The 21,739-nt window shown below is 49.1% G+C and overlaps 1 protein-coding gene across 3 annotated transcripts in view; it reads right to left on the bottom strand.

Annotated features, from left to right (window-relative positions):
- The window catches only part of Pik3r6 (phosphoinositide-3-kinase regulatory subunit 6), a 58,764-nt gene that overhangs the window by 18,913 nt on the left and 18,112 nt on the right, over positions 1-21,739 (bottom strand). Inside the window, exons 2-12 of one of the 3 annotated variants that reach the window (XM_037200712.1) lie at positions 17,399-17,496; positions 10,018-10,101; positions 8,829-8,920; positions 8,113-8,181; positions 6,477-6,612; positions 6,228-6,297; positions 4,979-5,162; positions 3,556-3,718; positions 2,071-2,157; positions 656-1,070; positions 255-333 (exon numbers count right to left, since the gene is read on the bottom strand). In XM_037200712.1, the coding sequence (XP_037056607.1) occupies positions 255-333; positions 656-1,070; positions 2,071-2,157; positions 3,556-3,718; positions 4,979-5,162; positions 6,228-6,297; positions 6,477-6,612; positions 8,113-8,181; positions 8,829-8,920; positions 10,018-10,101; positions 17,399-17,411 (1,392 nt within the window). In that variant the 5' untranslated portion in view covers positions 17,412-17,496. Of the gene's footprint in view, positions 1-254; positions 334-655; positions 1,071-2,070; positions 2,158-3,555; positions 3,719-4,978; positions 5,163-6,227; positions 6,298-6,476; positions 6,613-8,112; positions 8,182-8,828; positions 8,921-10,017; positions 10,102-17,398; positions 17,497-21,739 lie in introns of those variants that run through there. The other 2 variants (XM_028869393.2, XM_037200713.1) reach the window with 2 other exon arrangements.

Here is a 21,739-nt window from a genome sequence, read left to right as displayed (position 1 = left end):
TGCAGAGGGGAGGCTGCTGTGGCAAGACCTGTGTCTTGGCTTCTGACCTGGAAGACCCCTCCAAGTGTCTCTCAGCTCCACATTCTGAGGTAATGAATGGTTCTGGTCCCTGAGCCAGGGAGCCAGGCTGCCAGTGGGTCCCCGCCCCTCCCTCTCTTCTCTGATGAGACCTCTGCTCCCGACCCCTCCACTCTTTTCCATGGTCCCCTTGGTCCCGACCACCCCCCCCCACCCCCCCACCCCCGTCCAGTCACCTGAGGAGCCAGCACAGGGATGTAGTAGAGCTGCAGACTGAGCCTAGGAGTGAGGCAGAACTTCTTGCTTTCCCGTTTCCTGGCAACAGGCAGCAAGGTCGGATGGGTAAGAGCTCGGGGTTGCGTGTTGGCATCAAAGAGTCTCGGCTTTGCCACTTATCCTGTATTGACTTTGGGCAATTTATATTATCTTTCTGAGCCTCTGTTTACCCATTTATGGAATGGGAACAGTTGTCATTTCCTGTCAAGCTGATGACTGGGCACTGGGGATTCTCTGCAGTGTTCTCCCTTACCCTCCCTGGCCTTGCCTCTGTCCCGGTAATACCTGTTCGGATCTTTTACCGGCTCCTTCCAGACCCACCCACACTCCTGACAACCCCAGTCCCTCCTCGGGGCCTTACCTGAGTCTATAGTAAGCCTGGGCCAAGCGTCCCAGCATCCTATCGTCTCCGAGCACGAGCACGCGGGCCGTATGCACCCTGGAGACTCCGGGCAGCAGTTCCCCGTCCCCACTGGGCCTGCCCGTCCTCCGGTGCAACCCCGGGGGCCCATCCCAGCTGCCAGGCATGGAGAAGTCGGGGGGCCACACGCGCTTCTTGATGCCTCCCCTGCGCTGCAGTGCGGCCCGCTCCATCTCGGAGCTGCTGGCGTCCGGGAGCTCATCACTCCCCAAAGGAAGGTCCCGCTCAATACCGCTGTCAGTGGACACCCGGGCCAAGTCCCAGTCCGGCCTAAATCCTTGTAGATCCAAGGCCTCCAAGTCAGCACTGAGGTGCATCTGGGAGCGTGGGCGAAGGAAGAGCACCAGTTCCTTCCCTGAGACAGGAGAACAGGGGGAGCATCAGGATGGTAGGGACACCTGATGTGGACAGCTGCCCAGAAATTTGGGATCCCTGTTTCTCAAACACTGTCCACCTGAACAGAAGCCCTACGGGACACTCCACAAAGGGCAACGGTCCTGTGGTCAACAATGGTCCAGAGTTCTGTGCACTCTTCCCATTGAGGCCAATCAGTAAATGTGTTTCTCCTCTTTTTGAGATGGGGGTCTCTCTCTATGTAGCCCTAGCAGTCCTAGAACTCACCATGTAGACCAAGATGGCCTCAAACTCACAGAAATCCGCCTGCCATTGCCTCCTGAGTGCAGGGATTAAAGGCATGCACCACCATACCCAGCCAATCAGTAAATGTATTAAAAGCTCTGGAGCCCCAGCACTAAAGAAATCAGCTTAACCCAGCACCTCCCACATTTAACTGACCCTGGAGCCCTCCCAACCTCCCCGTTCCTGAATCTTCCCCTGGGACACAAATACCACCAGCTGACCCCCAGTATCTGACCACCAGGTCCAGGGAAGACTTGCAGGTTTTCCTAGCCCCCACTTCTAGGTCCAGAGAGAGAATGTACCGATCACAACCCAGCATGCAACAGGAAGTGTCAAGACCCAGTACTGCAGCCTAATACTTTCTACCACAATTGGTATCCTTGTCCTCACTCTCTAGAAGAGCCAAGAAGATTGGGACAGGACACAAGAGTAGAGGGAAATGTCTGCTCTGGAAGGCCCCGTTAGGTCTGGGTATCACAATGGGTTCTGCTTGCCTCCCTTATGGGGACATTGACAGTGTTAGCATGGGCATGAGACCAATGGCTAATGCACTGGACTCTTCCAACCTGGAGAAGATCTGGTCTTTGTCCAGACGTGTGGAGCAACTCAGAGAACAAAACTGGAACACAGGCAGGAGCCCAGACATGTGAACACACACGGACACACACCACTGTTCTCAGTCATTTCTACAGGGACTCAGAGGCTCAGGCACGTACAGAGCTGCTCCTGGTCGGTCCACAGATGGAAGGTGATGTAGGGGCTGGGCAGAGGGATGCTTGGCAGTCGGTCTTGGAGAAGGTCACCTGAAGAAAGGAGCAGACTGTGGGGACTGTGGGGAGGAGGGTTGTAGACAAAATAAAAGTCCAGGGAGACTGAGGGGATAGAGTCAACACAGGGCTGTCCTGCCCACTTTGTCCAGCCTGGGTTGCCAAGTTCAGACCTCAGTGTCCTTGGTGCACTGGCCTCTGCTGTGGTCTCCTGCCCATTTCCCTGGCATCTTGTAACTGTTATGGCTAAAGAAGCTCCGTTTTATGCTAGGCATCCATCCTGGTACCCACCAGCCATTTGTCTCTGACTCCAGTCCCTGGAAGATAAGTTCCCGGTAACCCTGACTCAGTGACCCCCTCACCCAAAAATGTACAGCCGTGACTATCTACTTGTTATGATATGACTAACTGCTTTTTTTGCTTCAGTAACTTGCTGACGCAGATATCCAAAGAATGTTTTGAGTTGCCTTAATCACTTAACTTGGCAGAACAGAACAGTTTTTACTTGCTTGCATGGATATGAAGGGTCTTCATGTGGCTTTCCCCTTAAAAGTCCTCCCCGCATCCCTCCTTCACGGCAGTGTCAAATCTGGCTCAGAAAGATCGGTCCTGCTAGCAGCTAATCAATAACGCTTTTTAATTATAATTGGATTGAGTCTACGGTCTTTCCCCAGGGGTCACACATTCTATAGGCAGTAACTACTGTGGGTGCAGTCAGTGATCATATGTTCTGACGCACTCAGGTTGACACATTCCCTGGGTGCTTTGAGTGACTGTGTAACAGGACACACACAGGATTCATCCTGCCACAACCAGGACACACACATTCTGGGGTGTTGAAGCCCACTCATGGACCTTACTCCTGTGGGGGGATAGCATTGCTTTATCAACATTCAAAATAGAAAGGAGGTGTGCAGGGTGCAAACCATCCCAAGGGACAAATAACGCCAACACCTAGTACTTCCCATTCTGTGGCAGTGCTCTAGGGATCCAATCTGTTGGCTACTATGTATGCCAGAACAAGATTCGAATCCTGGCTCTGACGCTCACTAGCTGAATGACAGTCTGCAGACATTTTCATCTCTTTCTAAATCAGCTTCTAAATCTCCTCTGTAAAATGGGGGCAAGGATCATTTCTACTTCTTAACTTTGCAAATTATTTGATTTGGCATGCCATAGACTTAAATCATGTTAAATGTTTAGAGTAGCTAATGGGATAAAGCGGGGCGCTTTGCAGGTGTGGGCTATCATGATCCTATTAGCCACATGCTTAGCCCCAGGGCCTGCCAACTCTCTAAGCTCTTCTCTGGGTCCCCAGGGATCCTAGGATCTATGGTGTCTGCTCCTTCTGAAACCTCATTCTGTCTAGCCTAGCTCTTCTGCGCCCCCTGCGGTCGGCGGTCCCTTGGCAAGTCCCCACTGGCCCCTGCTTACCGATGCAGTGCTTTCTTGTGGCCACCGGCCCTAGCAGTGAGCAGTAAATCGCCTCGAGTCTCTCCAGGTGTCCCAGCCGACTGGGACTGTCCTCGCTAGCCACCTGCTCTATGGCAGCCACTACGGCGTGGAAATAGTGTTCCAGGATGCGACGGGAGCTGGCCTACAAGGTGGGGACATCAGAGCCTGAGTCCTATTCACTGCCCTATCCACCAACCTATGCCCTACCACACTCCTATGCCAAATTTGGCAGGACCACCAACAGTCCAGCATGGCACCTCCCTTAGACTCCCAGGGGGCTGGGCAGGAGCTGCCTGGTGAAGGATTGGAGATTCCATATCCAGAGCCTGGGTTTCTGCCAGGCTATGGCTGTGGCCCCCTGTTACCTGTGGGTAGGCAGTGGGGCTCCTCTCTGGCTTTCATACCCTATAATGGGGAGGTAGCTATGAAGAATCCACCAAAATAAGGGATTCAAGATGTGGGGTTCAGACTGGACAATTCCAGAAGGAGAGCAATGCTCCGATGCAGTTTGAATGGGCAGAGCCAGGTTTGAATAATGAGCTGAGGGGAAAAAAATTGCTCATATCCTCCCCACTTCCTGAATCAGGGCCAGCAGGGGACAACTGAACCGTCCTTCTGGGTGCCTGGTTCCATCTGCTGCAACAGTTCTAAGCCTGGTCAAGCCTCTCCGTCTTCAGCCCGCATCCAATCCAGTCTTACCCAGCTTTCCTTGCTACCCACAGAAATTCATTCCTAACGTCACCAGTCCGGGGATGAGTAAGTGCTGGGAAGAGCTGGAATGCCCCACCACGGGAGTCATTTTTGGGTACTGGCTAAATGTAACAGCAAATGCATACCGTGTAGCTGTTACAAGTACACGCTTCCCAAGGAATATGCTTGCACAGGCCGTGTTTACGATGTCATGGGAAATATATACATTATATGAAGCAGTTGCCGAGTTCCATAGCTCCATGTGTTAAAAAGGAGTCAGGGTTGGGAGCCAGGAGACAAGGGGTCAAATTTTAGCTCAGTCTCTTTGTTTCTGTGTGAGCATGAGTAGATGACCACTTTCTCTGTGCCTTAGTTTCCCATCTATAAAAATGTAGCTGCATTTCATAGTGCTGTGGGAGAACTTCAAAATGTGATCAGGTTTAGCACAGTGTCTCAAACAGACGATAAGCTAGCTACTAAATCTTCAATGTCATCATTACTAAGGAAATATACCAAATGTTCATTTCTGTTATTTCTAAGTAGAGAGGCTGTGAGTGATTTCTATCTTTGTCTTCAAGGGACTTATCTGTATCTTTCATATTTCCTTTAATAAACATGTATGAATTGCTGATTTGTGGGGGAAAGGGTGACATGGACCAGAAGCAGGAAGAGTACAGCAGTGCCTATGATGAATGCCCAGGGTGTTAATTACCTGCAGCTTCCTGTTCAGAGCACCGGTGTGGCAGGCGTCCCCCAGAGCCGCCTGCAGGGCGTGGGCGACCACGTGGCGCATGCAGGCCTCCGGTGTCTGCTGCTCCTGGGCCGCCTCAATCTCCAGCAGCAGGGCGCTGCACACGGAGGCGGAGACCAGCTCAGGGTCCACAAACAGGAACACTCTGGGGGCAAGAGTGGAACGGAGGTGCTGGATGGACACCCCCAAAAGCTTGCGTGGACACCCCAATTATGTAATGCCTTTGATAACAAAAGCAGTTTCCCGTGGTTAATTCCCTTTAAAAGAAAAGCTTCAGATGCAAAAACCCCTAAGTGGGACCACAATCAGGAGAAGCGGGGACTGAGGCAGGCAAGAGTCTCAGGGCCCTTTCAGAGGGGCAGCTGGAGTTCCCTCAACCGCATGGTCCCCTGTGGAGGAGCAGGTTAAGTCCTTCATCCAGGGAAGTTCCAGCCTGAGTCTGCTTTCTGGTCCTCATCATCCTGGCCCAGTGCTCATCACCCTCGGGGGAGACCTTCAACCTCTCCTTCCGGTACTGGAGCTCTGGACCCACATAAATAAACCTCATCTTTGCTCATCACTCCATCACACCAGAAAACTGACTCACCCACACTTTCCTTCCTCAGGAAACCATGCCATGCTCTCCCCTCCAGCACTGAGTCCCCGATGCCCTTTCCCTCAGTACCCTTCCCGAGCATAGCTCTCAAGTCTCCAACCTACACGGTGCCATGCAGCTAAATCCACAGACTTGCCTGCAGCAGAGAGAGGCACTTACCCCCCCACCCCCACCAGTTGTCTTCTGAACAGGAGCGAGGGACACACTCCCACCTTATCTAAGAGCTGAGGATTCCCTGAGGCAAGCCCCAGGGTTCAGTCCCTGCAGCTACCTCTGGCTGCCTGGCTTGATTGGATGTGGCTGGCTTCTTTGTGGCACAGAACAGGGTACAGGGAGGCACAAGAAGGGAACAGCGGCGTTGCCCTGGGCCATGTGCTTCTTCTGCACAGGAGGAGCAGGGTCACTCTGCACCCAGCCAAAGAAGAAAGGCCCAGAAACCGATACAGCTGCCACCCTTGAACTGGAAGTGCATTGTCACTGTTGGGCCAGTGTGGAAGCTCTGTTGAGAGTTATTCTTCACCTGGCCTCCTCATTTGTTCTCCTGCCAGGGAACAGTTGCCAGGTACCCAGCCCTTGGAGGGAGCTGAAGGTAGCAGCCACACCCAGGCCTCTTACCTCTCCTGGTAAGGGTACAGTTCACTCATCAGGTTCTGCTCCGCAATGACAGTCCTTTGGAACAGGGTACCTGCAAACCAGATCACATCAGCGAGCCAGCCTCTGGGTCTCTGACTCCAATTCTCCTGGAAGGAGCCCAGAGGTTGAAGGTTTCCTCCGAGGGTTTTGAGCTTTTTTGCATCCTGGAGAAAACAGCCTGATATTGGGTGGTACTGCATTGCCGCACGGGAGATGCCCAGCACCTCTCACCTGGGACGGCTGCCTCTGTTTTCAGTCTTATGGCACAGTCCAAGGCGACCGTAGAGTAAGGGGCAGGCAGGGTCAGCAGCCTGGTGCAGAAGGTGTAAGCTCTATGGTAGAGATCTTCCGTGATGCCTGTGGCCTGCTGAGAGGGAGGGGTTGGTGCTCTAGGTCTTGAAGGGTCTGGGGTGGGGTGGATTAGAGCAGGTGGGAAAGAAGGAAGGTTGGGACGGACAGCCAGACTGGCTCCATGCTCTCCACATCCTCTGGTTACAGTCTCTCCTCCCAGCATCTGTGGGAGCTCCCTAAAACACCTTAGCAAGACAGAAATTCACCCTACATTCTCAGCAGGCCAGTTCTCTCCCGGCCTTAAAGCTGGAGCTATGTGGTGTATTTCTGAGCATCTCCGGGTTTGGAAACCTGGAGCTACTTCCTAAGTCTCTGCACCTCCATGAATCTCACAGGCATGAGGTACCCTTCTTTTCCTCCCCTCCCTTTTCTTCCTCAATGTGCTTGACTCCTTTGTCCCAGCCCCATCCTCATCCCAGATGCTGCAGTGACACTTCCCACACCCCACCACCAGTTCCTCTAACCAGGCGTGTAAGCCATTGCTTTCTCATGTCTCATCTCGATGTAGAGACCGCTGGTCATAAGAAGTCAATAGTTCTGGTCCATGTTTAGGATGATGTACATTTAGAGTTCATCAGAGAGTCATAGACAAGCATAAGCCCTTCCTCCCCTAGCTTGTCTCAGAACTCTGAGTTGGAAAAAGGAGGCAGTTTTAAGCCCCAGGATATTTGTTAGATAAGGCTTTGCATCCTGGACCAGTAGGATTGGGAGTTGGGAATGGGATTGTGCTGGAGGAGCGTGAAGATGGTAATTCCACAGGGAGAGAGGGCAGAGATTTCTCGAAACCAGGGACTTTATAAACCCCTGTCATGCGCCAAAATGCCACACCAGCCATTTTTGCCTTCTATCTTGGAGTCCTATTCTGCAGAATTGATTATTAAAAATGGTTTTGTGCCGGGCAGTGGTGGCGCACGCCTTTAATCCCAGCACTTGGGAGGCAGAGGCAGGTGGATCTCTGTGAGTTCAAGGCCAGCCTGGTCTACAAAGTAAGTTCCAGGACAGCCAGGGCTGTTTATGCAGAAAAACCATATTTCAAAACAAACGAAAGAGTTTTGTTTTCTCTAGTCTCTTGAATTTGTTGTTACAGAGTGAGGGTCTTGTTACTCACAATGATGACACACGAATGAACAACACAAGGACCCACACACTGTCGAAGACTCTATTTGTTCACCACACTGTCTCGACTGCCCCATTGCCTGTGCAATTTTACCTCTGGGTAGAGGGGAAAGACCAGAGTGTATGGGAAGGCCAGCCCAGGCTTGCCCTAGCAGAGATTAAGTGTCAACAAGGACGACAGGACAGGGCCCTGTGACTTGACGTTCCTGTCATGTGGGTGCTGGGAATTGAACCTGGATCCTCTGGAAGAGCAGCCCGTGCTCGTAGCCACTGAGTCATCCCTCCCAACCTGTCACTCATGCTTGATCCCAGAATAGAGATGATCTCTTAAGCCCTTTGAGAATTGTGATGAATTTCCCCCAGCCTCATGTGAGTCACCTTGACCCCAACCCCATCTCACCTTAGTGAGCACGTACATTAGAGTGAGCAGCAATGGAATGATGACATGCCGCACATCCTCGCTCTCTGCCTGGAAAACAGGAGACCCTGGCATCATGCTGGGCTGGGGGCTCCAGGGAGCACCACGTCCTAGCTTCAGAGGGCAGGTTAGGCTGGGGGTGCCGGGGAATTAGTGTGCCAAGGGGAGTGGCCTGCTGCAGAGAGGGGGAAAAGGGAACAGGGTAGGGAGCAGCGAGGATGGGGAAGCCCTCTGTGAGGGCCGGGGCAGATGGAGGAATCCTCGTGCAAGGCAGGTAGGATGGGAGAGCCTCATAGATCCCACACGGGAGCCAAAGCTAATTGGCAAGCAAGGCCACAATTTGGAGCAGTGTGTCCCCAAGCAGCAACATGCAGGACGTGGACAATTTTAAGTAATACAAGGATAAGCCTTAACGGTGGCACACATATGTGCAGAATATGTGCATCTTTTATTTCTGCCATGGCTATGCTATGGAGTTTCTTTTTGAAATATGCTAATTCAAGTAACGATGGGAGTGGATGGGTAGAAAATAGTGCTGAGGTAGAAATCAATGAAGAAGACAAGCCTGGTAAAAATCAAGCAATGGCCCACAAACAACACAAGTTTGGGAGCACAGAGCTGCACGGGTGGACCCCCAACCTGATGGGGCTCCTCTCTTCACCCCACCCCTGCTGCCTCCCTCAAGCTTGAGCACCAACCTTCTCCAGCTCTCTGAGGAGAATTCGGACCAGCACGGAGCTCTTTCCTGGATCTCGCTCTACCTTCTTGTGCAGAGACCATCTCCACATACCTGGGCCAGGAGAAAGGGGGGCCCATCATGGCTGAGTGGGTCAGAGGAACTCAGAGGCTATTCCCCTGAGCTCCGGGTCCTAGAGTGCGGTTGGCCAGCTACATCTGACCCTGTAGTCAGAGCTGACCCCAGGTGCACGAGGTGAGCTCCTCTCAAGGCTCTTTCTGGACAGCGAGCTCCCACTAACAAGGGGAGGGGTCAAGGAGGGAACAGCGGTGTGTGTGTGTGTGTGTGTGTGTGTGTGTGTGTGTATGTGTGTGTGTATGTGTGTGTGTATGTGTGTGTGTGTGTGTGTGTGTAGCATAGAGCAGTGGTATCTGCAGGCCCAGAGCCCCAGCCACCTTCTGAATGTCTCCAGGTCTGAGAGGAGAGTTTTGTTTGGAAGTGGAAGTAGGGCAGGGGACCAGAGCCCCATTACTGCCTGCAGTGGGAAGTCCAGTCCCCTCGTACCCGAGACTTCACTTTTTGTGGTTTCAATTACCTACCACCAACTATGGTCTCAACATATTAACTCTATGAGGGTTGGACCAGGAAGCAGAGAAACCTTGGGTAGATTTTCAATAAGAAGACATCTGGGCTGGAAACCCCTGTCACCTGAGAACTCCAGGCTGGAAAATCCTCATCTGAGAACTCCAGGCTGGAAACCCCTATCACCTGAGAACTCCAGGCTGGAAAATCCTCATCTGAGAACTCCAGGCTGGAGACCCTCACCTGAGAACACCAGGCTGGAAACCCCTCACCTGAGAACTCCAGGCTGGAAAATCCTCACCTGAGAACTCCAGGCTGGAGACCCATCACCTGAGAATGCCAGGCTGGAAACCCCTCACCTGAGAACTCCAGGCTGGAGACCCCTCACCTGAGAACGCCAGGCTGAAAACCCCTCACCTGAGAACGCCAGGCTGGAGACCCTCACCTGAGAACGCCAGGCTGGAGACCCTCACCTGAGAACTCCAGGCTGGAGACCCCTCACCTGAGAACTCCAGACTGGAAACCCTCACCTGAGAACACCAGGCTAGGCCCTCCCTGAAATGCCTGGGGCAGCACTGGCCAGATGGGACTGAGAGTCAGGAGTGGTTGCTTCCTGCTCCAGCTCTTACCCCGATTACTCTGGAGGGCTGGGGCTGGGGTGTTGAGCTCTCGAAGCACAGCCTGTACGCTCCTCTGGAAGTCCAGCTCCACATCTGAAAGTGGGGGAACCTTGAGGTCAGGAGCTGTTGCGTTCACCCCATTTGTCCTTCCTGCTGCCCCCGCCCCCATCCTCAAGAGAGAATTCTTGAGGTGCCTGTGGTAAGCCATCAGAGAGATGGCAGCCAGCACACTGCTCTGAGCTGGAAGATTGTATTTCTATTAGTATTTCTGTGTTCTTTGTAAAACCATCATTTGGAAGAGTGTGGATGTATGGCAGTCCAGTCTCCGCTTACCTGAGACTTCACTTTTTGTGAATTACCCTCCACCAACTATGGTCTTAACATATTAAATGGAAATTCTAGAAATAAATAACTGATGAGTTTTAAATAGTTTGTTACTTGGAGGAACAGGATAAAAATCTCATGCCAGCCTCTTCCATTAGTCTTTAGTAGTCATAATGACTACCAGCTAAACTATCTTAATACAGCAGTGTTTGTGTTCTAATAGCTTTTTAAAAATTGGTGTATAAGCTGAGTGGTGGTGGTACAAACCTTTAATCCTAGTACTCAGGAGACAGAGGCAGGTGGATATCTCTGAGTTCGAGGCCAGCCTGGTCTACAGAGCTAGTCCCAGGACAGCCAAGGTTACACAGAGAAACCCTGTCTCAACTACCCCCCAACATAATTTTTGGTGTGTGTGTGGGCATATGCATGTGTATGTATGTTTATTCAGGTATGTGCATCCATACAATGTGTATGGAGGCCAGATGAGGATGCCGAGTGTCTTGCTTTATCATTCCTACCTTATCCCTGTGACTTACCCAGGATTCCCCTGAAGTGTTGTTGGAGATAGAGACCCAACAAATGACCACATTCAAAATCTAGATTCCCTTCAAATGATGACCTGCCAGTCTCCAAGCCCAGATTCTCTCATGTTCCCCTATACTAGTCAGATAAGACAGGTGAAGAATTAAAATTAAAATACTTTCCTCAATTTCTAACTTTATTTTATGACTGTGGGTATGTATACAGGTATATATGTGTGTATGTGTGCTGTGCGTGTGTAGGCACATGTATGCACTGGTGTGTTGTGGAATATTATTTTAACTAGGCAAAGATGTGTTACATTTGTTTATGCTGTGGAATATTACTTTTGATTATGCTGCATTTGTTTAGTTATGTAAAGATGTGTTGCGTTTGTTTCGGTTGGCCTGCCTAAGGCACCTGATTGGTCTAATAAAGAGCTGAAAGGCCAATGGCCAGGCAGGAGAAAGGATAGGCGGGGCTGCAGGCAGAGAGAATAAATAGGAGGAGCACTCTAGGCTCTGGAGAAAGGAAAAACAAGAGAAGGGGGAGAGAACGAGGAGACACCCAGGGCAAGAAGCCGGGCGGCCACCAGCCAGCCAGACACAGAGACAGCAGGAAAGTAAGAAATAAAGAAAGTAAGAAAAGGTAAAAAGCTCCGGGGCAAAAACATAGATGAAGAGAAACAGGTTAAGTTATAAGAGCTAGCAAGAAAAGAGCTAAGCGAAGACCCTGCATTCAAAACTAATAATTCTCTGTGTCATGATTTGGAAGCTGGTTGGTGGCCCAAAAGAAAAAGCCTGGTACAACGGTAGGCATGTGGAGGTCAGAGGATCACCTCCAGGAGTCTATTCTGAGCTCTCATGGGTTTTGGAGATCAAACTAGGGTCACCAGGCTTTCAAGCTCTTCTGTCTACTGAGCCATCATGACAGAGACTTTTGTTTGTTTATTTGTTTTAGAGACAGGGTTTCTCTGTGAAACAGACCTGGCTAACTTGGAACTTCTTTGTAGGCCAAGCTCGCCTCGAACTCTCAGAGATCTACCCACCTCTGCCTCCCCAGTGCTGGGATTAAAGGGGTGCACCGCTACACCTGGCTCAGGTTGAGACTTTGATCCCTAGACAGGTAGGGTCTACATCCTTGTTCAGTAGAAGACAGATTTTTAGGGGGGAGGGCATCTATGATCCTTAAGTAACCCTTACAATTGAGAGAGAAAAATGAGGCAGAATAGAGAGACAGAAAATGATGGGAAAGTGATCGAGGGAGGAGCCCTCACCCTGAAATCTGCTCGGAGCTGAGAAGCAAAAATTCCATCAAGCGTATATGCTGAAAGGCTGTCCCCACAGACCGCCATTCCTCTCCTCTACAGACACTTCCGGTTAAACCAGCAATGACCCAGGCTCACGACCTGAGTGTATTTGGTCTTCTGTGAGCCTTACTCCCTTCCCCAGGCGGAGTCTGAGAACCTCAAACAAGACTATTAACTTTGTCCACAGGTGACGATTGCCCATCCCTGCGATCTTATTGATTGTAACCCCTCAGGAGCTCCTCAGGACCCCACCCGACCCATGGGCGCATTTAAGTTCCTTAGTCACCACTTAAGGACAATAGCTTCAAAGCCACCCACATCCTATAGTCGTCAGTTGTCAAGACCGTGGAGTGGGTCCGTTTGGGACCTCACACCCATGCTCTTGGGGGTGTCTTGTCTTTCTTTCTGAGCACCTCTTTCTTGTAAATCTCTTAAAATATCTTTAATAAGTCCTAACTCTACTCTTTAAAAAAAGCATCATGTAAATACTGTCCCTGGCAGTGACAGGAACATTGTGGGTTTACACTGTCCCAGGTGGCGTTAGTGACACTGTGCCACACTCCTCTGAGCCCTTCTCTTCTGGCCTCAGTCTTGGCCTCTGTCCTGACTCTGGCTTGTCCATCCCACTTTCATCAAGAAACCCGGTAAATCAGAGGGAATCCCTGGCCTTCTGACCTGCCCCTGGCAAGAACCCCGCTGGTCAGAAGTTCCCAGCTGCTGAGTCCCGGCTCGGATGTCCTTCTGGATTCTGAGTTTAGTCTGCTTCCACCCCACTGCCAGACTTGAGTAAAGGCTTCCTTGCCATTTGTTTGTTTGTTTTGTTTTTCAAGACAGGGTTTCTCCATGTAGTTTTGGTGCCTGTCCTGGATCTTGCTCTGTAGACCGGGTTGGCCTCGAACTCACAGAGATCCGCCTGTCTCTGCATCCCGAGTGCTGGGATTAAAGGTGTGCGTCACCGCCATCTGGCTCTTCCTTGCCATTTTTTTTTTTTTTTTTTTTTTTTTTTTTTTTTGGTTTTTCGGGACAAGGTTTCTCTGTGTAGCTTTGTGCCTTTCCTGGGACTCACTTGGTAGTCCAGGCTGGCCTCGAACTCACAGAGATCCGCCTGCCTCTGCCTCCCGAGTGCTGGGATTAAAGGCGTGCGCCACCATCGCCCGGCTCTTCCTTGCCATTTTGACTAGTGTCAATGTAAACGTTTTTTTTTTTCCTTAATAAGAATATGTTTAAGGCAGAAGAATGAAGATGGAAAATACACAAATGACTTAGCAACGGGAGGAAGCCTGGAGACCGCGTTTCACTGGCCCTCGCTGCCGGCACTTGAAGGGATGCTGCCCAGGTGACTGTGCTATCAAACCTGCCGAGCTCTGTGCACGCTGGCCAGTGCGGAGCACAGCTGTGCTTCTCAGTTGTTCCCAAGAGAGACTTCTTGGATGGCTAATTTCGGCTCCAGATTCCGCCACCACTACTACACTGTGGAACTGTTCTCTGGATTCCTCTCAACCTAACACACACACACACACACACACACACACACACACACACACACACTCTATCCCCCAACACATACATATACACACACTATCCCCCAACACACACACACACACACACACACACACACACACACACACACACACACACACACACCATCCCTCAGCAAGCCAGCTCTCACAGACTCTCTGTTGACTCTCAGCCTCACAGGTGTTTCCTTGAGCAAATCCTTACACATCTTGGTGTTTGCTTCTTGGAGGAGCCAGACAAGGATGGGAAGGATGGGAAACATTCTCCACAAGGACAGATTTCCCTTGCAGTAACCTTCAAGCAAGGGTGTTTTTATACACAAGGAGTTTGTCTTCTCTAGTCAGACATCACAAACCACATACCTCAGGGCTTCCCTTTTTGACTTGGCTGCCAAGAAACTCCCAGCTGAATTAGAGTCCAGTTCCATACATCAGCTCATGTCAAGGGGCTGGGGCCTCTCCTCTTGCTTCCTCTCTGCTGCCTTGGCTTTGTGTTTTGTTATACCTTAATTGTCTCGGGGTCCTTTAGAAGGATGGGGGCTACATATGTAAACACCAGCAGATGGTAGCTCAAACTGAACCATTGAGGCGGAGCTATCCTCTGCCCTGCTGGTCATCAGGCAGCCCCCCCCCCCCCCAGGCTCTGAGGTGGACACATGTGAAGTCCGGGGGATAATTACCATCTCTGAAGCCCCCACTTCCCCCCCAGTTCTCACTTGTTCCTGCGAGACAGTGGCCACAGCCAAGGCCTACTTCCCAGCTTACCCCAGCCTGAAGGTAAAGCCAAGTCTACCCATCTGGAGACCCCTCTCAGCAGGGCCACGTCCCTCAAAATTTGCCAGGAAGTCACTTGGCCTGGCATGAAGATTGCTCCAACCTGACCTCCCAACTAACCATCTCCGCCTTTCCTGGAGATTTAATGAAGTAACGCTGGGTGATTTATTCGTAAATTAATTGGTATTTTGTCTTTCTTCCTCCTTTCCTCTCCCTCCTTTATGCCTCTTATCTTTGTTTCTCTTCCTGTTCTTCCTTCCTCCTTCCCTCTCTCCTTCCACTGTTCTTCCCATGGCTCCCCCCTGATTTCCCTCCCTTGAACTTTTCTTCCTTCCTTTTACCCCCTTCTCTTTCCCTCACTCCTTTCTTCCCTTCTTTCCTTCCCTATCGTCCTCTTGATGTGAGCTACATGAAGATTTAAACCAGTGACGACAGTTCTGATCTGTCTCCCTCTCTCTGTCTCTGTCTCTGTCTCTGTCTCTGTCTCTGTCTCTCTCTCTCTCTCTGTCTCTCTGTCTCTCTCTCTCTCTCTCTCTCTCTCTCTGGTATTTCAGAGAAAACTAGAGAAGCGGCCAGTAAGGCCCTGGCGACCATCTCAAACACACGCCGTCTTGGAAAGCCTTCAAAGCTTGAACAGCCTCAGTCTTTGGCCCACAGCTGGCTTGCTCACATGGTCTGTTCAGGCTTGTGTAGTGTTTTCTGAAAACTGAATTAGTTGCTGATGTTGACGAACAAACCAGGAAGTTTGTATAAAAGTTTGTGTTCCTGGCATCTCTCGCAAGTCCGAAAGTCTGTTGACCCTGGAAGTGAGTCTTTCTGACATGGGATGATGGGCAGGGGCTGGGAAGCAGCTGACCCAGGGCGTGGCACAGCTTCTCTGCTTTCCCCAGCCCGTCTCTTCTGCCTTCACTGGTTTCCCTTCTCTGACTGACCCCGAAGACTGAAGACTCCAGTTATCTAACTGAGCTGACCCGGATTGTCCAGAGAGAGAGAGAGAGAGAAAGAGAGAGAGAGAGAGAGAGAGAGAGAGAGAGAGAGAGAGAGAGAGAGAGAGTTCTCAGTTCACTCAAGACCAGGAGAGAAAAAGGGTTATGGGGTCACAGGGAAAAGGGCACCTGAGCACAAAACGCTGTATCTTTGGATGCCGTACATAAACCTCCTGAATCAACTTTGGCCAGAGCACAGGAATGGCCCCCAAAGTAGCCTCCATCTCTCTTAAGGCCACCCAAGCCTGGCCAGCTGGTTCTGGAGGCCCCAGCCAAATAGGCAGAAGATCGCAGCCTCCTCTCAGGCCTTGTAAACCCAGCTCCAAGGAGGAAGAGCACGCCCTAAGGGATGACATTAGAATTCGTACTGATCTTGGTATTGCTGGGTATTACAGTTAGGCTTTATTAACACTTCGAGACAATGCTAAATGTTCATCAAATCAAGATAGACAGGAAGACTACATTTCCCAGACTCCCTTGCTGTTGGAGAGCTGTGCAACAAATTCGGACCAATGTAATGTGATAGAAGTGAAGCCTGTCATTTGCAGGGATGATGATAGAATTTCCTGCATTGTACCCAGACTGTTCCCACTCAGCAGTGACCTTAAAGGATGCGTGTTGGAGATGATGGTTCCACAAGATTGAATCCTCAAACCTCAGAAGACTGCTTAGAGCCTAGATCGGACTGTGATTAAGTGTGAAATGAGTATTGTTGTGCTATTCTGATATTTGGGGTCATTTGTTACAGCAGCGAGCATTCCTTGACTGACTCATAGATACACGAAGTATTTCCCAACGTGTAATTCATGTGATTCTGAACAAGAGTCCTGTGATGTTGGCAGGTCAAATGTTATTCTGTTTTACAGATTATAGGTCTTGCCCTATTTTGCCTCTCTAACGGCCAAATGGGACCCTAAGAAAGCTGGAGAGATGGCTAAGTGATTGAGAGTAAGCGCTCTGCTGACTGTTCTTTCAGAGTACCCAGGTTCAATTCCCAGCGCCCACGTGGTGGCTCACAACCATCTGTAACTCCAGTTCCTGGAGATCCAACGTCCTCTTCTGGTCTCTGTGGACACCATACACTCAAGAGGTGCACAGATATACATGCAGGCAAAACATCCACACACATAAAGTAAAAGCTCCTAAAAGTTAAAAAAAATCATCTAACTTAGAGAGCGGGCCCTAGAGCTCCCTTCCCACTTTATAGGTGGGGGATGAGGCTTGCAGGGGAAGAACAGTCAGAGAGCTATTACAGAGCTGTTACAAACAGAACTTGCCGGGTCAAATGTTCTCCTTGAAAGCTGCAATCTTTGAACTAAGCCAGACTCAAGAAGACAGACATTACATGTTGTCTCCCATAGGCAGAATCTAGATCTAAATGTGTGTGAGAGAGATGAGGAGGGACATGTAAAAAGGGAATTATGAAAGGGAAGGAAGTGTTCTAACAGGAGTGAGGGGGAGACAAGAGTAGATCACGGAAAACACATGAACACATATGAACACATATGATATGGGAGCAGTAGGAGGAACCTTAAGAACTTGGTAATAAGTCTTAGTAGGTTTTTTTTTTTTTTTTTTTTGCTTGTTTTGTTTTTTTGAAACAAGGTTTCTCTGTATAGCCCTCGCTATCCTGCCACTCTCTCTGTAGACCAGGCTGGCCTCAAACTCACAGAGATCCGCCTGTCTCTGCCTCCCAAATGCTGGGATTAAAGGTGTGCGCCACCGACGCCCAGCAGCAGTTCTTACTATTCACCGTCCAGCTCAACAATGTGCAAGCAGTTGAGCAAGCTCATAAGTGCGCGTCTGTTCCTCTCTCAAGACGTTCTCACACTCGGTGTTGCAGCCCCTGGCTGGGCAGATGGTCCTTCTAGGCCTGGAAACATGCTCACGCACAGCATTGACTTTCCTCACTGAGCAGCCAGGCCTTCTGGACATGCCCTCCCCCACCCCCACACACTGACCTGAGCTCTCCATGGAGCCTGTCCCCCGGTGGGGAGGATGTGGTTGTCTCAGACAGCGAAGTGGAAAGTGGAATGGTGGTTTCTACGCAGAGATTGTTCTGCAAAATAAGAGGCAGCTTGTTAGTGTGATGGGTGGGAACGTGCAGAAAGTATATCCAGGGTACATGCCTGCCAGCTGCAGCTCACAACTCCAGGGAGTAAACATGGGGTGGCTTCGGGAGCTTTCTAAACAGCAAGCGGGAGCAGGAAGAGGGCAGAAGGAAGCCAGAGCTCAAGCAAGAAGCATCAGACAACAAGGTTTCTGTTTTCTCCATGCTTCTATAACCAGCCTGACACGACGCCAGCCCAGCAGCCAGAAGTGCACATTGAAGGCTCTTGGAAAGAGGTTAAAAGTTGGGGTTGGGGACATCTGAGAGATGACTCAGGAGTTAAAACATCCACTGCTCCTTCACAGGACCAGAGTTCAGTTCCTAGCATCCTTACTGGACTGCTCACACCCACCTGTAAAAAGTCAGACTCCAGGGGATCTAATACCCTCTTCTGGCCTCGGTGGGCACCTGCCCTCACAGGTATGCACACAACCACACACATACACACAATTAAAAACAAGACCTTTAAGAGGAGAAAGAGCCCTCTGTTGCTTGTCTGGGCGGCAGAAAGGAGCTCTTTAAACCCAAGAGATGGGGCACCCCCTTTCTCTCTTCCATTTTCTGCTGTAGTGGGGGGGGGGGGGATCCTGCAACAGTGTAGCACAATGGTGACGGAGGTCGTGGCTGCGCAGGTGCAAGAGTCAGAGGAGCGGAAGTGCTCCGCTCAAACTAGAGGCTCTTTCCTCCTGAGGGCTGGAGAGGAATCCCTGCTACCTTTGCTCTCTGTCAGATGAGCAACAACAAATAACAGGACCAATAATAATAAAAGGGCAGACCTCCAGATACAACAGTAACTACATTAAATGTAAATGGTCTAAACCCACCAAGAAAAGATTGTCAGGATGGATATCATGAAGGGGTTGCTTGTTTGTTCTGAAATAGGGTTTCACTATGTAGCTCTGGCTAGCCTCAAACTAGTTATGAATTCCAGGCTGATCTCAAACTTGCAGCAATCCTCCTGCCTCTGCCTCCAAAATGCAGTGATTGGAAGAGTGCACCACCATGCCCAGCCTGGGTAATATAAAGGTAAGTGGAGTTAATTCTATGCAGTCTACAATAAATTTGCTTCAGATACATTGGTTTAAATAAGCTAGAAGCAGCCAGGCGGTGGTGGCACACGCCTTTAATCCCAGCACTCAGGAGGCAGAGGCAGGAGGATCTCAGTGAGTTCCAGGCCAGTCTGGTCAACAAAGCAAGTTCCAGGACAGTCAGGGCCACACACAGAGAAACCCTGTCTCAAAAAACAAAAAACGGAGACAGGCCCATCGGTGGAGACAAGCAGATGCAGGTAGGCCTGTGGCAGCGGCCTGCAGAGGTAGATGGGCCGGCGGCGGCGGCGGCCGACAGGGACATTCAGGCCCAGCAGCAGCCGGCAGAGACATACAGGCCCAGTGGCGGCCCACAGAGGTAGACATGTCTGGCAGCAGTGACAAGCAGAGGTAGGTAGGCCTGCGGCAGCAGCCAACAGAGACATACAGGCCCAGCGGGAGCTGGCAGAGACATACAGGCCCAGCAGCGGACCGCAGAGGTAGACAGGCCCAGCGACAGAGACAAGCAGATGCAGCTTGGAACAGGGACGCCTCTAACCCCAACACCTGGGGAAGAAGCTATCTCTGTGGGACGGAACCAGAATGAATCTGAACACTCCGTCTGAGGACAACCCAGGGCCCAGCTGCTGATCCTGTGAAACCCAACAACTTGGAGGTGTTGGTGAGACTACCCCACTCAGCTGAAACCCATCTGGGAGAGGATTCAGATCCCTACAGTTTGAAGTCTGAAGAAACAAGATCAGCTGAGGAGTTGACAAATGAACAAAACATGACCTGGGAACACAGAAGAAGGCGCTACCCAGCCACCAAACCAGATCACTAGAATCATAAGTATATACTTCACCGACTGAAATCAGCTGCCCCTGAAGAAATAGCCCAATAGCACCAATTTAACCAAGAACCCCTACTAAATCAAGACTAAAAATTAGAACAAGAGAGGCACTCTCAGACACAGACACCACCTGCACCGCACAGAGGAAGAGATGAGTAGACGCCAGTGCAAAAATACAGGCAACAACATAAAGACCTATATGGCAACATCAGAACCTAGTGATTCTACACCTGCAAGACCTAAACATACCATGACAGAAGAAACAGAAGAAATCAACCCTAAAAATGACTTTAAGAAGGTGATAGAGGCCCTTAAAGAAGAAATAAAACATTCCCTCAAAGAGGAAATAAAAACTTTCCTTAAAGAGGAAATGAAAAACTACTTTAAAGAGGAAATAAAAAACTCCCTTAAAGAAATGGAAGAAAAAATGAACAAAAAGTGGGAAGAAATCAAATCAAGCCAAGAAAAAGCAATTAAACAAATGAAAGAAACATTCCAAGATCTGAAAAATGAATTTGAGACAATAAAGAAAACACATACTGAGGGAATGCTGGAAATAGAAATCCTGACTAAACGAACAGGAACTACAGAAACAAGCATAACCAACTGATTTAAAGAGATGGAACAGAGAATCTCTGACACTGAAGACACGATAGAGAAAATAGATGCGTCAGTCAAAGAAAACATTAAAGACAAAAAAGTCGTAACACAAAACGTCCAGGAAATTTGGGACACCATGAAAAGACCAAACCTAAGAATAATAGGGATAGAAAAAGGAGAAGAATACCAACTCAAAGGCACAGAAAATATATTCAACAAAATCATAGAAGAAAACTTTCCTAACTTAAAGAAAGAAATACCTATGAAGATACAAGAAGCTTATAGAACACCGAATAGGCTGGATCCAAAAAAAAAAAAAAAAAAAAAAAAAAAGTCCCCTCGCCACATAATAATCAAAACACTAAACACACAGAACAAAGAAAAAATATTAAGAGCCGCAAAGGAAAAAGACCAAGTAACATATAAAGGCAAACCCATCAGAATAACACCAGACTTCTCAATAGAGACTATGAAAGCTAGAAGATCATGGACAAATCTCATGCAGACACTAAGAGACCACGGATGCCAACCCAGACTATTATACCCAGCAAAACTCTCAATTACCATAGGCGGAGTGAACAAATTATTCCAGGAGAAAACCAGATTTAATCAATGCCTGTCCACAAACCCAGCCCTACAGAAAGCACTAGAAGGGAAAATCCAACCCAAAGAAGCTAAACACATCCATGAAAAATCAAGCAATAGATAATCCTACACCAACATACACCACAGAAGGACAACATAACACAACCACAAAAAATAACAGGAATTAACAATCACTGGTCATTAATATCCATCAATATCAATGGTCTCAACTCACCTATAAAAAGACACAGGCTAACAGAATGGATAAGAAAACAGGACCCATCCATCTGCTGCATACAAGAAACATACCTTAACTTCAAAGACAGACACTGCCTCCGAGTAAAGGGCTGGGAAAAGGCTTTCCAAGCAAATGGACCTAACAAACAAGCTGGTGTAGCTATCCTAATATCTAATAAAATAGACTTCAAACTAAAATCAATCAAAAGAGATCAGGATGGACATTACATATTTATCATGGGAAAAACCCACCAAGATGAAGTCTCGATTCTAAACATTTATGCTCCAAATACAAAAGCACAAAACAAATCTCAACAGATACAAAAAAATTGGAATAACCTTCTGTATCTTATCAGACCACCATGCCTTAAAGTTAGACCTCAACAACAACAAAAATTATAGAAAACCTACAAACTCATGGAAACTGAATAATGCCCACCTGAAACATCAATGGGTCAAGGAAGAAATAAAGAAAGAAATTAAAGATTTCCTAGAATTCAATGAAAATGAAAGTACAACATACCCAAACTTATGGGACACTATGAAAGCAGTGCTAAGAGGAAAATTCATAGCTCTAAATGCACACATGAAGAAGATGGAGCAATCCCATACCAATGAATTAACAGCACAACTGAAAGCTCTAGAACAAAAAGAAACAAACTCACCCAGGAGAAATAGACGCCAGGAAATAATCAAATTGAGGGCTGAAATCAACGAAATAGAAAACAAGAGAACAATACAAAAAAAAATCAATGAAACAAAGAGTTGGTTCTTTGAAAAAATCAACAAGATAGACAAACCCCTAGCCAAATTAACCAAAAGGCAAAGAGAGAGCACCCAAATTCACAAAATCAGAAATGAAAAGGGAGACATAACAACAGACAACGAG

The sequence above is a fragment of the Peromyscus leucopus genome, chromosome 8b, assembly GCF_004664715.2.
Source record: "Peromyscus leucopus breed LL Stock chromosome 8b, UCI_PerLeu_2.1, whole genome shotgun sequence".
NCBI lineage: Eukaryota > Metazoa > Chordata > Mammalia > Rodentia > Cricetidae > Peromyscus > Peromyscus leucopus.
This window is presented reverse-complemented; position numbering and strand designations above follow the sequence as displayed.